Raw genomic sequence first — 16,915 nt, 5'->3', positions numbered from 1 at the left:
TGAGTCATGGTACATAAAGCAAACTGACAAATGGATCATGAAACAAACTAGAAGGTGAGACATATTTATGGCTGTAATAAAAATGAAATGGCTGTGGGTAGTGTGTGAAGCCATTTGAATGGATCATAGGTGAGTGAAAGAGATAAGAAAAGACCAAGATGATGGCGTAACAGAGGAGAAAATTGGCAGAAGTAGCATCGATGTGTAGCACTGAAAATCATCGAACATTTTGAAGGCAGCAGTCGATGTTGAATGGCTAGTTGTAATAGTGAAGACACTTCAGATAAAGAGAAGTGTTGTTTGACATTGTAATTAGTTACTTTGGATGTAATCAAAGCAAATTTTTCTATGGCTAACGTTCTGCAGGTTTTTGCTTAAACGTTAATTACGCAGTTTGGCTTCAAATCTCTCACCCACCGTTACTTCTAACAAGTGAGAGATACAACTAACAGTCAATAGGAAATTTGTGTTTGGAAAATAACGCTCTATGGACGCACTTCAGATTACAATGAACAGATTCATGCCTACATATGTACTTTCTTAAATTCTAGTAGTTGACCCAAACCACCCACCTGTTCAAGTTCCATTTAAGGGAAGTGCCACAGGTACACATTGTATGAATCACGAAGATGTGCGTTCGTGAGTGTGCGTATGTGGATAACATGTAATTCACTTGTTTGTGCAAAGAGAGAGCTCAAAGTATACATAGAAAAAATGCAAGAAAAAGTAAGTCAGTTTCCTGAGTTGGTATCTATATGTGGCATCTGTCCTGTGTTCTTATAATTAATCACCCTTTTTGCTATAAGAAAGGTCAAGAGTTGCATGAATTATTGGTTATTGACAAAGAGTGGTGGTGTTGAACTGCTTTTGTGTTTTCATACTCCATATCAAGGTCAGACAAACATTATCACTACGAATAACATGTTTGAAAATAATTTGCCTTCATGTGACGCACATACCTCATCTTTGAAGGTATATAGAGACAACCAAAATCTTTCAGTGAATCATTTCACAACAATAATGAAACTGTGCTAACCTCAGTTCGTGGGTCTCTCCATATCTGCATCTACATTTATACTCCGCAAGCCACCCAACGGTGTGTGGCGGAGGGCACTTTACGTGTCACTGTCATTACCTCCCTTTCCTGTTCCAGTCGCGTATGGTTCGCGGAAAGAACGACTGTCTGAAAGCCTCCGTGCATGCTCTAATCTCTCTAATTTTACATTTGTGATCTCCTCGGGAGGTATAAGTAGGGGGAAGCAATATATTCGATACCTCGTCCAGAAACGCACCCTCTCGAAACCTGGACAGCAAGCTACACCGCGATGCAGAGCGCCTCTCTTGCAGAGTCTGCCACTTGAGTTTGCTAAACATCTCCGTAACGCTATCACGCTTACCAAATAACCCTGTGACGAAACGCGTCGCTCTTCTTTGGATCTTCTCTATCTCCTCTGTCAACCCGACCTGGTACGGATCCCACACTGATGAGCAATGCTCAAGTATAGGTCGAGTGAGTGTTTTGTAAGCCACCTCCTTTGTTGATGGACTACATTTTCTAAGTACTCTCCCAATGAATCTCAACCTGGTACCCGCCTTACCAACAATTAATTTTATATGATCATTCCACTTCAAATCGTTCCGCACGCATACTCAGAGATATTTTACAGAAGTAACTGCTACCAGTGTTTGTTCCGCTATCATATAATCATACAATAAAGGATCCTTCTTTCTATGTATTTGCAATACATTACATTTGTCTATGTTAAGGGTCAGTTGCCACTCCCTGCAAGTGCCTATCCGCTGCAGATCTTCCTGCATTTCGCTACAATTTTCTAATGCTGCAACTTCTCTGTATACTACAGCATCATCTGCGAAAAGCCGCATGGAACTTCCGACACTATCTACTAGGTCATTTATATATATTGTGAAAAGCAATGGTCCCATAACACTCCCCTGTGGCACGCCAGAGGTTACTTTAACGTCTGTAGACGTCTCTCCATTGATAAGAACATGCTGTGTTCTGTTTGCTAAAAACTCTTCAATCCAGCCACACAGCTGGTCTGATATTCCGTAGGCTCTTACTTTGTTTATCAGGCGACAGTGCGGAACTGTATCGAACGCCTTCCGGAAGCCAAGAAAAATAGCATCTACCTGGGAGCCTGTATCTAATATTTTCTGGATCTCATGAACAAATAAAGCGAGTTGGGTCTCACACGATCGCTGTTTACGGAATCCATGTTGATTCCTATGTAGTAGATTCTGGGTTTCCAAAAACGACATGATACGCGAGCAAAAAACATGTTCTGAAATTCTACAACAGATCGACGACAGAGATATAGGTCTATAGTTTTGCGCATCTGCTCGACGACCCTTCTTGAAGACTGGGACTACCTGTGCTCTTTTCCAATCATTTGGAACCTTCCGTTCCTCTAGAGACTTGCGGTACACGGCTGTTAGAAGGGGGGCAAGTTCTTTCGCGTACTCTGTGTAGAATCGAATTGGTATCCTGTCAGGTCCAGTGGACTTTCCTCTGTTGAGTGATTCTAGTTGCTTTTCTATTCCTTGGACACTTATTTCGATGTCAGCCATTTTTTCGTTTGTGCGAGGATTTAGAGAAGGAACTGCAGTGCGGTCTTCCTCTGTGAAACAGCTTTGGAAAAAGGTGTTTAGTATTTCAGCTTTACGCGTGTCATCCTCTGTTTCAATGCCATCATCATCCCGGAGTGTCTGGATATGCTGTTTCGAGCCACTTCCTGATTTAACGTAAGACCAGAACTTCCTAGGATTTTCTGTCAAGTCGGTACATAGAATTTTACTTTCGAATTCACTGAACGCTTCACGCATAGCCCTCCTTACGCTAACTTTGGCATCGTTTAGCTTCTGTTTGTCTGAGAGGTTTTGGCTGCGTTTAAACTTGGAGTGAAGCTCTCTTTGCTTTCGCAGTAGTTTCCTAACTTTGTTGTTGTACCACGGTGGGTTTTTCCCGTCCCTCACAGTTTTACTCGGCACGTACCTGTCTAAAACGCATTTTACAATTGCCTTAAACTTTTTTCCATAAACACTCAACATTGTCAGTGTCGGAACAGAAATTTTCGTTTTGATCTGTTAGGTAGTCTGAAATCTGCCTTCTATTACTCTTGCTAAACCGATAAACCTTCCTCCCTTTTTTTTATATTCCTATTAACTTCCATATTCAGGGATGCTGCAACGGCCTTATGATCACTGATTCCCTGTTTCTGAGTCGAAAAGTTCGGGTCTGTTTGTTATCAGTAGGTCCAAGATGTTATCTCCACGAGTCGGTTCTCTGTTTAATTGCTCGAGGTAATTTTCGGATAGTGCACTCAGTATAATTTCACTCAATGCTCTGTCCCTACCACCCGTCCTAAACATCCGAGTGTCCCAGTCTATATCTGGTAAATTGAAATCTCCACCTAAAACTATAACATGCTGAGAAAATTTATGTGAAATGTATTCCAAATTTTCTCTCAGTTGTTCTGCCACTAATGCTGCCGAGTCAGGAGGTCGGTAAAAGGAGCCAATTATTAACCTCCACCCATAATAATTCACAGGAAGTACCCACTTCTACTTCACTACAGGATAAAGTACTACTAACAGCGACGAACACTCCACCACCGGTTGCATGCAATCTATCCTTTCTAAACACCGTCTGTACCTTTGTAAAAATTTCGGCAGAATTTATCTCTGGCTTCAGCCAGCTTTCTGTACCTATAACGATTTCAGCTTCGGTGCTTTCTATCAGCGCTTGAAGTTCCGGTACTTTACCAACGCAGCTTCGACAGTTTACAATTACAATACCGATTGCTGCTTGGTCCCCGCATGTCCTGACTTTGCCCAGCACCCTTTGAGGCTGTTGACCTTTCTGTACTTGCCCAAGGCCATCTAACCTAAAAAACCGCCCAGCCCACGCCACACAACCCCTGCTACCCGTGTAGCCGCTTGTTGCGTGTAGTGGACTCCTGACCTATCCAGCGGAACCCAAAACCCCACCACCCTATGGCGCAAGTCGAGGAATCTGCAGCCCACACGGTCGCAGAACCGTCTCGGCCTCTGATTCAGACCCTCCACTCGGTTCTCTACCAAAGGTCCGCAGTCAGTCCTGTCGACGATGCTGCAGATGGTGAGCTCTGCTTTCATCCCGCTAGCGAGACTGGCAGTCTTCACCAAATCAGATAGCCGCCGGAAACCAGAGAGGATGTCCTCCGATCCATAGTGACACACATCATTGGTGCCGATATGAGCGACCACCTGCAGATGGGTGCACCCTGTACCCTTCATGGCATCCGGAAGGACCCTTTCCACATCTGGAATGACTCCCCCCGGTATGCACACGGAGTGCACATTGGTTTTCTTCCCCTCTCTTGCTGCTATATCCCTGTTGGCAACATTGTGAATGACCTATGTGGGAAAGACTACACTCTCTTGCAGCAAATAGACTACTACCTGCTGCAGTGTGAGCATCGGAGTCTGTGTACAGTTGTCGGACATGTTATGTGAAATAACTAGTGGGGCAACAGTGGTATATGTGATAGTAGTTACTTACCTTGTTGTTCTACAGACTAATAAAGAGACTTATTTTTCAGTGAGGTGTAACCTAGAAACCAAATTACTGCCAGAAGTGGTTTATTTTAATAGTTATAATGTCGACACCATGTGTAACGGTCTTTCATGTAGTTTGAAACATTTCATTCTAATGAGGTCTTAGACACGACTAACTCTTATCTAATACCCATCTTCTAGTGTTCCTAAAAGTCCACTTCCTGTATTACAGGCACTGCCTGTCTGTGTGGCTCTTCCAGCAATGTGTCTAAAAGCATGGTATTGCTCACTGACAAAGATGAGAAATGCTGCCTTTGATGTCCTCACAGTTTGGAAGCACTTGTATATGTGAAATGTGCCCTCTGAAGAATTTCTCAAAAATATAGATAGTACTCAAAAAAATTGGCTGCTGTGGTATAGCAAACCAAATAGCAATAGTAAATTAAATCTCTCTGTTTCATTACAGAACATGGTATTGTGTGTATAATTGTAGTGAACAGTATTGTGCACTAGAGCACACTCACCAACACCGTAGCAGTACCTTGGTGCCAGCTTCCGATTAGCATTACTTCATCCTGCCTCAAACACTTCTGAACTTCTTAGGTCAGAATTTCATGTGCTGTGTGCACTTGGCTCTAGGTACTCACCTGGTAAAACTAAAGTTCCATATTGCCTAGTTCTTCATGATATATAACCCCCCCAATTCTTATTTGGTGGGTCATGTTACCACTTTTCCAACTTCCTAAGTTAGTTCCTATCTTCTTTTATAGTATATTATGTTGTACCTGTCTTTTTGTTCCTTCACTCCAGTATCGTTTTCTTCTTTCCTTTTGTATCAGCTTTGTCTCATCTGCACTTCTTTTCCAAGTGTCTGCACCTTTTACACTTAAAAGTGAGTACTACTTTCTCTGTCATTTCAGACTTTTAATGTTTAAGTATCTTGTGTATTATTGTTTTTGTAGGTTTTCTTGACCTGTTGTGTTTTCTTTGACTTCCAGACAAAGGGACTTTAATATACAGGTGTTATAAAGTGCCATTCCCTTCATTCCTCTCCTGATATTCTGCCCAATGATTTGCTCCTAAAATCCAAAAGTTAATAAGTCTTCTAACTTTTGTATGTCTCTGTCCTTGTGCTGCTGACTGGTAAGTGAATGTTTTCTCTCTTATTCATTTCTGATTACTTGTTAGTTATTTAGATATTTTATTTGCTCAAGAAGTGTTGATTTTCACAGAGATTTGTGGCAGGCTTGAGTTGTAATGTAATAATTGTAATTTTTATTCCAGTAAATACATTTTTAATGAAAATTGGTTTGTTGTCTTGTTTACAGTGTCTTGCTGCTGGTTCTAGTATTATGAATCGGGAGAGTGAAAGTGCAGCTATGAGACCACTTGCTAAGGCACTAACGAAGGCCTTAGAAAATGTAAGGAATCTTCTGCGTGAACAGTGCTTGCGTGGAGGAACGAGTGGAAGTGGTGGTGAGGCCTTTGGGGAGAGACTTCAAGAGGCTCTCAAGATATTTGACAGGCTGTTTGCTGAGTTTGAGTTGTGCTATGTGAGTGCTCTGGTTCCTGTCAAGACCCCACGTGAATATGAGCTGCAGCAGCTTGTTGTTGTACTCTTCTCCGAGACACTGCAACGGTAGTGAATAGTTGTTCATTTAATTTGGTTTTGAAATTGTCAGTTGTTATAATACCATCTCTTTGTTTCGGGTAGGGAAAGGTGATTCTTTTCCTTGATATTTTCATAGAGGATAGCTTGTAGTACACATTGTCTTCTGTCTTGTTGAGCTGTACATCTCCTTGTAAATAAACTGTTTAGATTTTTATGTAACTGACACACTGATTTCTTAACTCGACAAAAAGCGAGATGCTGTGACTGCTTTGTGGACTATCACACACACACTGTGTATTTCATACAGTGACAGTAAGACAATGCTGTATAAGTTGTACATTTTTCCAGTAATGCACTTTGTCCTAATGGCTTACAGTTTTTCTTTGTGAACTGTAATCACATCTGTTACCTACAACTGCATTTTTCAGTGTTGTTGATTTGATTGCATTTCTTTCAATACATCATCTGACAAAAAAAGTTAAGCAGTAAAGGAGAGGAAGAAGTCAAACTAACTTCTTGAATTGAGAGACTATGTGATTATATTTCAGATGAACAATGAAACTGCAATACAATCATGTTAGTGGGTTGTTGCACCACATTAAGCTTGGGTTTTGTTGGAAAGGGTGTCACACAGATGTTGTCGTCACCTAAGTGATTTGGCCCACAGCTATTGTAACTGTCTCTCAGATTATTTCATGATGCATGTATATGTGAATGGCTGTTTTTCTGTTGAAAGATGGTACCAGGATGGTGTATGATGAGATTTAAGACATGAGAATGCAGGATTACATCACATACCTCTTTATCACCAGAGTTCCCTGTCCCTCTCAAACATTGTCAGTGTGTGTGCTCTCCTCCTGGTGCTACTGTTCTCAAGGCAGTGGTGTTTTGAGGTAGTACAAAACAGGTTTATAACTGAAACTGCTGTGAACCCACTCATCAGCAATCAGTATTTCCTGGTATCACTCCAAATGCAGACTTCTGTGCTATGGAGTTATGAGCTTCTTATGCAAGTTTGGTAATTTAGTAGTCCACTTTCTTACTGTCTCTGGTCAGTGGAGTGGGCCATGATAGGGTGTTTGAGTTCCCGTAACTGGTACTCCTATTGCAGGTGTCCTGATGTGAAGGGGGTACAATGTGCTTGGCACACAGTATGGTTGACCACAACTTTGATGGCACGTGTGATTTACCTCAGGTTCCCATTCACTGTCATAAGGCTGCTGTCAGATATGTATACCCTAGATCACTGGATACTGCACAATTTGACCACCCAGCCAAGGTGGTCCCACATTGATCCCTTTTCAAACACACTCAAATGCTAGAAACATTTCCTCACATGACACGTGGCATTCTCTGTTGTCCTCCACACTGTTAACTAACCACATGACTCACTACTCACTGATTATTTATTTAGTCAGGCCTCAGGAGGGAATAACGCTAATGCTTTCTGGTGACCACCCTAACTGTTGTGTCTGTATTGGACCGCTTTTTCTAAGTGCTTCACTGTTTTTGTCAGACAGGTTATTGAGGAATACACAAAGAAATGAAATGTGACTATTGTTTATATTCTATACATTATTGTAACAACTGTTCTTTGGAGTGCTCTAGTTAGTATTAAACAAGATCTAGAAATGGATTTTGCATGTACAGTGAACTAAAAAGGCAAACACCATGTTCCAGGGCCCTAAACATGAAACTTTTAACTCAGGAAATGGTGGATGACTATGACCCAGCACTCATGTTTACAATTCCGAGGCTAGCAATTGTTAGTGGTCTTCTTATTTTCCCTGATGGTCCTCTCTGCTTGGATAAAACACCAGCAGATATGTCTGAAATGTTCAGACCATTTAGAGTAAGTATATATTTACTTCTTAGATTATTATTTTTAAACAATTACAGCTGTGTGCTTTATTTTTTGTTTTGTATTTTTCTAGACCTTGCTCTACAAGATAAGAGAGCTGCTATGGACACTTAACAAAAAGGAACTCTACACTTTGGAGAAGTTGCTCTGCTCTGCTGAAGAGCCCAGTGATTTCTGTACTGCAAATGGTGGTCAGAGCCTGGAGTCCCAGATTACACCAGAAGAATTAGAATCAAACAATCTTTCTGATCTTCCTGCAAAATACCCAACAGTTCCTGATCTAGATGACTTTGTTAAGCGTTTTTATATTGATTATCCTAGTTGCAAACAGTTTGTATCAGATTTCTACAGTTCTACAGCATCTGGACTAAATGAAAGGCTGGCAGCATCTGAAAATTGTGTTGTCGGTAACTGGGAAAACCAAGATGAAAGTGAAGATGACACTGAATGGGTTACCGAATCCTCAGAGGGAGAAACAGTAGTGACTGAAGTATGTTATGGTGAAAATGGTGCCGTAACTCAGGGTGAAACCAGCGGAAGGATGTCTGCCAGCATTGCAAATATGGCGGAGCATCTAAATTCAGTGTCAGATTCTTCCAGACAACCCAAAAAACATTTCCAACCAGTGAATGGTGCTCCTTCGGATGAGTCTGACACATCCACTGTTTGTGGGGCATTAGAACAATTGACAGTTGTCAGTACACTTCCGTTTCCCTCTTCAACTCTTATAGCATCAGACTTTACGGTTCAAGATGATGACAACTTAATATTTCATTCAAGGCACCGTTCAGCGGAAACCGAGGAAAGTATTAAGAATACTGCCAAACATCTTGGACACATCAGTGCTTGTGCCAGTACTGCTGAAGGAAGAGTTGGGCTCTCAAATAGTACTTCAGATAGACACAGGTGGGCACTGCAAAGAACTGGTTCTGTGGATGATCACCAGGGATCTTCTGCAAGTGGTTCTCAGGAGGTCCTCTCACCAGCTAGTGTGACAGTGAGCAGAATACATGGCGAAGAAGAAGCGAGCACACAGTCACCAATAGACTCAGGAGTTGGTACAGTAGTAAGCTGCAGTGATACAGGAAGTCTTTCCGACAGGTCTCCGGACACTCCTGCAGCAGCAGAGCACAGGGCCCAGCCTGAGCAAGAGAGCAGTGAACAGCAGCAGTGGCATTTGGAAACCATCCCGTGTACGTGTACCCTTAGCTCCCGGACAGTTTTGCATTCCCCACAGGGTGTGACACCAAGTGCAATTGACACAAATGTTGACTCGGTAGTTAATATTAAGGATGCAGGTGAGCTGAGAATCAAAATTTTGAATATTCCTGCTAAGGAGCATAAAATAAATAATGTGACAGAAAGTGATATTTTAAATAATCTGGATTACCAGAGTACTGTGCGTGCAGCAACTACTTGTTTATCTCCTTCCTATAACTATGTTGATAATGTTCCTAATGCTCATGCCACAAGTGAACATTTATCAGAGAGCAGCACTTTTCATAGACATGATAGGTGTGTTTTGAGAACTGTAAGTGATTTGCAAGGTGCTAGTGCATCAACAGAAGATCTTTCTAGAAATGAAGACCAGGACGGAAGGGAAAAGTGGGTCGGTGTAGCTACAGGAGACGGTCAGTGTTCCCTTTGTAGTGGAAATGAAGTTCGTATTCAAAATCAGACAAGGGTTCTCTTACTCAGCTCAGAATTGGACTATGCAGGAAATTGGGATTATCTCAGGAGGCAAAATTCCTCTGAGGTTGCTAGTTCTTCTGGATTAAAGCCAGAGGCCTCATCTGTGCCTGAGCGGAAAAAAGCGACTGGAACGCGATGGAGAGGGAAAAGGAGAGGATTGTCTCCTGGAAGCCAACGAGTGGGAAAGAAGGAGATGTCTACACCTCCGAAGGCTGTTCCAATACAGGCATCAAGGTAAACAGCCAGTAAAAATTCATTTTTAAACACACACACACACACACACACACACACACACACAGAGAGAGAGAGAGAGAGAGAGAGAGAGAGAGAGAGAGAATGTGTTAAAAAAATTCAATTGAATCTTGATTAGAGTGAAAAACAAGGATATTGTTACTTGAGATTCCTCACCTCTACTCTCATTAAGTACAGCTGTCGTAAATCTGAAGGTTGGTTTTAACACCAAAGTGTTCGCCAGGCATGGTCCTATTGGAGGTGGTACGCCCATGCCTTCCTCTGAACTTTGAACTGACTTATTCAGTTCCAGTTATAGGGAGAGGTTTAAAGTGACTTCCGAACCAAAGTGCGGCTCAGCATTTTTCACTTGAACAAAATTGCCAGATGTGAAAGAAACAATAAGTCACAGATGAAAATCTTAGGATTGACTGGGAATCAAATCTGTGAACTTTGGATCTGTAGCCCGGAACCTTACCAATGAGCCATTGAAACACAACTATCCTCATTACTTTTGCATTTTTTTTAAAAACTCGTATGTTCATCAGTCCTACTCTCGTGTTTCCATATGGGTAGTCTCTTGAATAGCATCAACTATGTAATTAAAGGTTGTGTGTTAAATATCAAAGTTAATTGTATGGTGTATGTCCTGAAACGGGAAAATTAGCAGTTTGGTTTGCTAGAAATATGAGAGTAGTGATGAAAGTAGACTAAAATATAGCATTTTCCCTCCTCTTTGTCCTTCCTTCTCCTCAGCCACCCCAGCTATTACATTCCACATATACATCCACATACAGACTTCTTGAACTTCCGTCAAGAATATAACACAGGGTACATCCATTTCCATTCATTGTTCAGTGGCGGAAGCCTATGCCTAAGCGAGTGATATGTAGGGAACTGTAGTATACACCTGGATTCTTTACATAATACCGGCTCTTACAATATTATATGTGGTGATAGTTGGCGATTTTCTTCTAGTGTCTGGCAGTACAGCTTTTTCAGTTTTTCTGTGATACTTTCCCATGAGTCGGAGAAACATTTGACCATTCATGTTGTCCTTCATTGTCACTTTCGGTCATCCCCGTTAGTTCTGTTTGGCATGGGTCCCACACCCTTGAACAATATTTTAAAATGGGTCACAGAAATGCATTATAAGTAATCTCCTTTATAGAGTGGCTGCATTTTTCAACTACTAATGAACTAAATTCTGCCAACTGCTTCCAATACAATTAGGCTTATGTAATAATTTAATTTTATAGCCCAAGAACTGTTACATTCAGTTATTTGTAGTAGTGGTTGTTATTGTTTTATTAATCTGTAGGTCAGTTTTACAAGGATATTGAATTTATCATGGTATTATATAAAAAAACATGTTACATAAATATAAGCATTTGCATATTTAGAGGTTTGTTTTGAAAAGGATGGAAAGGTCATGGTTTAACAGATTCCAATTGTGGCTCACTGATATTGTATTCAGAAGATACTATATTCTGCAGTTTCGGTAGTGCACAATTATCAATTTCTAGCTCCCAGTCTTTGCACCACTTTGAAATGTTATTTAAGATCTGACTGGCTATTTGTGCAGATTTTTTCAGGTAGGTATTCATTATAGGTAACTGAATCATCCACAAAAATTCTGAGGTTGTTATTAACACTGCCTTATAAGAGATTAGTATGCAACAGATAGGGTCCCATCATATTTCCATAGAGCCTGTTACTTACACATTTGTCAGTGACCCTCCATCTAAAATAATGTGCGTATTCTCCCTACCAAGAAATATTCATTTAAGAGCAAAATCTGTTCGCTACCACATATGATCCTACTTCATATAAAAATTAATACAGTCGTAGAGGACGAAAGCCTTAAATCCCATACTCATGCCAACTTCTATGGAGATGTTGTGTACATAGTCCTGCGTAGTCAGCGCGTACACAACTTTCCCACTAGAGCGCGCCCCGCTAAGCACAACAGCGCAGGTGCAGCGCTTGTCCGTCTCCGCACTACGAGATGGTGCTGCTTTAGAAACGGACCAAATTCTGCTTCCGCTGATCCGCGTATTAATATGTAACGCAGCCAATGAGATTGCTGCTAACGTAGAACCTTTTCTCCTCATGGATCACACTCGCGCCGTGATACATGAATGCGTGAGGTATTATAACGAGTGTACAGATCTCCGATTAGTCAGTCTGCATTTGTCTGCACCACTCTGTACCAGCCTACATTAGTCTGTACTAGTCTATAGTCAAGTTTCAGTCTGCACCTAAGAAGATTATCATATTCCTGTACATAGCCATGAAGATAAATGAATAGACACTTTGTCAAGTATCAGAGATATGTGAGAATAAGATTAACATACCAAGACCAAAGGAACTTCAGATTGTCAATTGTAAACAGCATCCAGAATAAAGTTACATAATGTCTATGCTTTTTATTATTTTAATAAATATGTGTGAAAATTAATCAAGTTCTGTTTAAAGTTGGTCACCGTCAATCTGCTACTCTAAGCATGCAAGTGGCATTTCTATCGTCTGACCTAACAGCAGAAGATAAACACGCTACGATAAGACCACGAGACATATTGCTGACACTCGCCTACTTCGTTAGAGCGACAAGTCAAATAATCGGATGGTGTGTGTACCGAAGGTCTTATAGTACGCACACCACAGGAGAAATTTGAGTATGTTGAGAGAACTGCCAATTCCTTTGTCCATTTAATGCAGACTGGGAGGAATGAAATTTGACAAATTTACTAATTATTGTGGACACAATAATCTTGCACTTTCCCTACTCCATTCAGAATTTGATGAGTGCATTTCTCAAAGTCTAAAAGTTTAATCTGACTCTCCGACTGTCAGTCGGTATGGCCGGGCACGCAGTCGGCATTCCAAAACATCCCAAAGGCATTCTATAGGATTGAGGTCAGCACTCTGTGCAGGCCATTCCATTACAGGGATGTTATTGTCGTGTAACCACTCCACCACAGGCCGTGCATTATGAACAGGTGCTCGATCATGTTGAATGATGCAATTGTCATCCCCGAATTGCTCTTCAACAGTTGGAAGCAAGAAGGTACTTAAAACATCAATGTAAGTCTGTGGTGTGATAGTGCCATGCAAAACAACAAGGGGTGCAGACCCCCACCTTGTAAAACACGACCACACCATAACACCACCACCTCCGAATTTTACTGTTGACACTACACGCTGGTAGATGACGTTCACCAGGCATTCGCCTTACCCACACCCTGCCATTGGACCGCCACATAGTGTACAGTGATTCATTACGCCACACAACATTTTTCCACTGATCAATCATCCAATGTTTATGCTCCTTACACCAAGCGAGGCGTCTTTTGTTGTTTACCAGCACAATGTATGGCTTATGAGCAGCCGCTCGACCATGAAATCCAAGTTTTCTCACCTCCTGCCTAACTGTCACAGTACTTGAAGTGGATCCTGATGCAGTTTGGAATTCCTGTGTGATGGTCTGGATAGATGTCTGCCTATTACACATTACAACCCTCTTCAACTGTCGGCGGTCTCTGTCAGTCAACAGACGAGGTTGGCCTGTACATTTTTGTGCTGTATGTGTCCTTTCATGTTTCCACTTCACTATCACATTGAAAACAGTAGAACTAGGGATGTTTAGGAGTTTGGAAATCTCACATACAGATGTATGACAGAAGTGACATCCAATCGCCAGACCACGTTCAAAGTCTGTGTGTTCCACGGAGTGCCCCATTCTGCTCTCTCACAATGTCTAATAACTACTGAGATCGCTGATATGGAGTACGTGGCAGCACAATGCACCTAATATGAAAAACATATATTTTTGGAGGGGTGCTGATACTTTTGATCACATAGTGTAGGTTTATTCATTACTTTGTTTATCTGTTGGGTGCATCATAAAAGTGCATTTAGACTAATGCAACTTAACATATACATATCGTATGAAGAGTGCACAAAAGTTTGAAGTGAATTTCTATTTGCATGTGGTTGACCTGTCACAAATCCTGAATCACCTCATTCCAAGTAGGCAGAAAAATTGTGCATTTTTGAACTAGCTCATTGGTTGCTTTTTATCTGCCACCGTTAATGGTCAGCAGACTCGGTTCCATGTGTGTTTTGAATTTTGCCTTTCTGTTCTTATTATAACCAAGTATTCCAATGAGAAACAAGGACTGTGTGGAGTATTATTGCACATTTCCTTGATTGTTCTTAGTTCCGCAGACTACAAATACAGACTGAAACAAGATAGATTTCGGTTGCTACCAAAATTGGAGAAGGAAGGGAAACATAAGGTGCAGTAGAATAATGTTGAGAAACTTACAGATAAACTAGATGAAAAACAGAACAGGGAAAGGAGAGTTCTGCTGCTAGGTAGCAGTAATGGGAGGGTTGTAGGTCAGCAGCTACAAAAAAATTAGGTGCAGAGTACTAGGTCACAAGTTCTGTGAAACCAAAGGCTAGTCTGTCAGGTAATGTAAACATGTAGAAGGATTTCAACAAAGATCAGATGTAGATAGTTGGGGGAGCTGCAAACAACCTGGCTACAAACAAAAAAATACAATATTAGGGGTGACCTGGACAAAATAGCAGCAACTACCAAGCAAACAAATGTTGGTTTTTGGAGTTTCTGTGGCACAATGAACATGCCTGGGCTAATTCTGCTGTTAAGTGAGTAAACATAGAACTGAGGGGGCTGCTTCACATAGCTGCAAAATCTCAGTTGTTGCTGTTCCATTAGTTACTGTAGGAAGATATGGATATATATCTTGTGGCCTACACTTGAATAAGAGGGCTAAGGACAAGTTAGAGGATGTATCAGCAGAAGACAGGAAAAGGACAACCAGCACATGAAGGCAAATCCTTTTGGTTATTGTGGTCAGGTGATATATCAGCATTGGTCAAATTCAGACAGACAGCATTAAAGGAAATTAAATTGACAGACTATCAATTCATCTTTTAATAATAGAGGGAAAAATGAAACTTACCTGCTTCTTCAGAATATTAGGGGGGTGAAAAATAAAGTAAATGAGTTGTCAATTTGTTTGCAAAATCTTAGTAGTTGGAAAGAGAGTGATGATGTCATTTGTCTGTCTGAATACCATAAAACCACAGAGGTAGAAAATCTTATTGAAAGTGGTTATAAGTGAGGTGTGTCTTCATGCAGATCCGATCTGGATAAAGGAGTTGTCACATTCATAGGAAAGAGATGTTGTTGTGTTCTTCAGTCCAGAGACTGGTTTGATGCAGCTCTCCATGCTACTCTATCATGTGCAAGCTTCATCTCCCAGTACCTTTTGCAATCTAGATCCTTCTGAATCTGTTAAGTGTATTCATCTCTTGGTCTCCCTATACAATTTTTACCCTCCACTCTGCCTCCAATACTAAATTGGTGATCCCTTGACGCCTCAGAATATGCTCTACCAACTGATCACTTCTTCTAGTCAAGTTCTGCCACAAATTTCTTTTCTCTCCAATTCTATTCAATACCTCCTCATTAGTTATGTGATCTACCCATCCATTCTTCAGCATTCTTCTGTAACACCACATTTGGAAAGCTTCTATTCTCTTCTTGTCTAAACTATTTATTGTCCACGTTTCACTTCCATACATGGCTACACTCCATACAAATACTTTCAGAAAAGACTTCCTGACACTTAATCTATACTCAATGTTAGCAAATTTCTCTTCTTCAGAAACACTTTCCTTGCCATTGCCAGTCTAAATTTTATATCCTCTCTACTTCAACCATCATCAGTTATTTTGCTCCTCAAATAGCAAAACTCATTTACTACTTGAAACGTCTCATTTCCTAATCTAATTCCCTCATCATCACCAGACTTAATTCGACTACATCCCATTATCCTCGTTTTGCTTTTGTTGGTGTTCATCTTATATCCTCCTTTCAAGACTCTGTCCATTCCGTTCAGCTGCTCTTCCAGGTCCTTTGCTGCCTCTGACAGAATTACAATGTCATAGGCAAACCTCAAAGTTTTTATTTCTTCTCCATGGATTTTAATTCCTACTCCGAATTTTTCTTTTGTTTCCTTTACTGCTTGCTCAATATACAGATTGAATAACATCAGGGAGAGGCTACAACCCTGTCTCACTCCTTTCCCAACCACTGCTTCCCTTTCATGCCCCTCGACTCTTATAACTGCCATCTGGTTTGTGTACAAAAAATAGCCTTTTGCTCCCTGTATTTTACCGCTGCCACCTTAAGAATTTGAAACAGAGTATTCCAGTCAAAATTGTCGAAAGCTTTCTCTAAGTCTACAAATGCTAGAAACATAGGTTTGCCTTTCCTTAATCTATTTTCTAAGATAAGTCGTAGGGTCAGTATTGCCTCACGTGTTCCAACATTTCAACAGAATCCAAACTTATCTTCCCTAAGGTTGGCTTCTACCAGTTTTTCCATTCGTCTGTAAAGAATTCGTGTTAGTATTTTGCAGCTGTGACTTATTAAACCGATAGTTCGGTAATTTTCACATCTGTCAACATCTTCTTTCTTTGGGATTGTAATAATTATACTCTTGTTGAAGTCTGAGGGTATTTCACTTGTCTCACACATCTTGCTCACCAGATGGTAGAGTTTTGCCAGGACTGGCTCTCCCAAGGCTGCCAGTAGTTCTAATGGAATGTTGTCTACTCCCGGGGCATTGTTTCGACTCAGGTCTTTTAGTGCTCTGTCGAACTCTTCACTCAGTATCATATCTCCCATTTCATCTTCATCTATATCCTCTTCCATTTCCATAATATTGTCCTCAAGTACATCTTCCTTGTATAGAACCTCTATATACTCCTTCCACTTTTCTGTTTTCCCTTCTTTGCTTGGAACTGGTTTTCCATCTGAGCTCTTGATATTCATACAAGTGGTTCTCTTCTCTCCAAAGATCTCTTTAATTTTCCTGTAGGCAGTATCTGTCTTACCCCTAGTGATATATGCCTCTACATCC

At 40.9% G+C, this 16,915-nt stretch overlaps 1 protein-coding gene across 2 annotated transcripts in view; it reads left to right on the top strand.

Moving 5' to 3' along the window:
- Window positions 1–16,915, top strand: part of LOC126253675 (lateral signaling target protein 2 homolog) — a 306,841-nt gene that overhangs the window by 241,883 nt on the left and 48,043 nt on the right. For both annotated transcript variants that reach the window (XM_049955195.1, XM_049955197.1), the window contains 3 exons: window positions 5,886–6,196; window positions 7,850–8,021; window positions 8,104–9,956. In XM_049955195.1, coding sequence (XP_049811152.1) covers window positions 5,886–6,196; window positions 7,850–8,021; window positions 8,104–9,956 — 2,336 coding nt within the window. The remainder of the gene's footprint in view (window positions 1–5,885; window positions 6,197–7,849; window positions 8,022–8,103; window positions 9,957–16,915) is intronic.

This window comes from Schistocerca nitens, chromosome 4, assembly GCF_023898315.1.
Source record: "Schistocerca nitens isolate TAMUIC-IGC-003100 chromosome 4, iqSchNite1.1, whole genome shotgun sequence".
NCBI classification, from domain to species: Eukaryota; Metazoa; Arthropoda; class Insecta; order Orthoptera; family Acrididae; genus Schistocerca; species Schistocerca nitens.
Note: the sequence above shows the minus strand (reverse complement) of the source record. Positions and strands in the feature narration are given on the sequence as shown.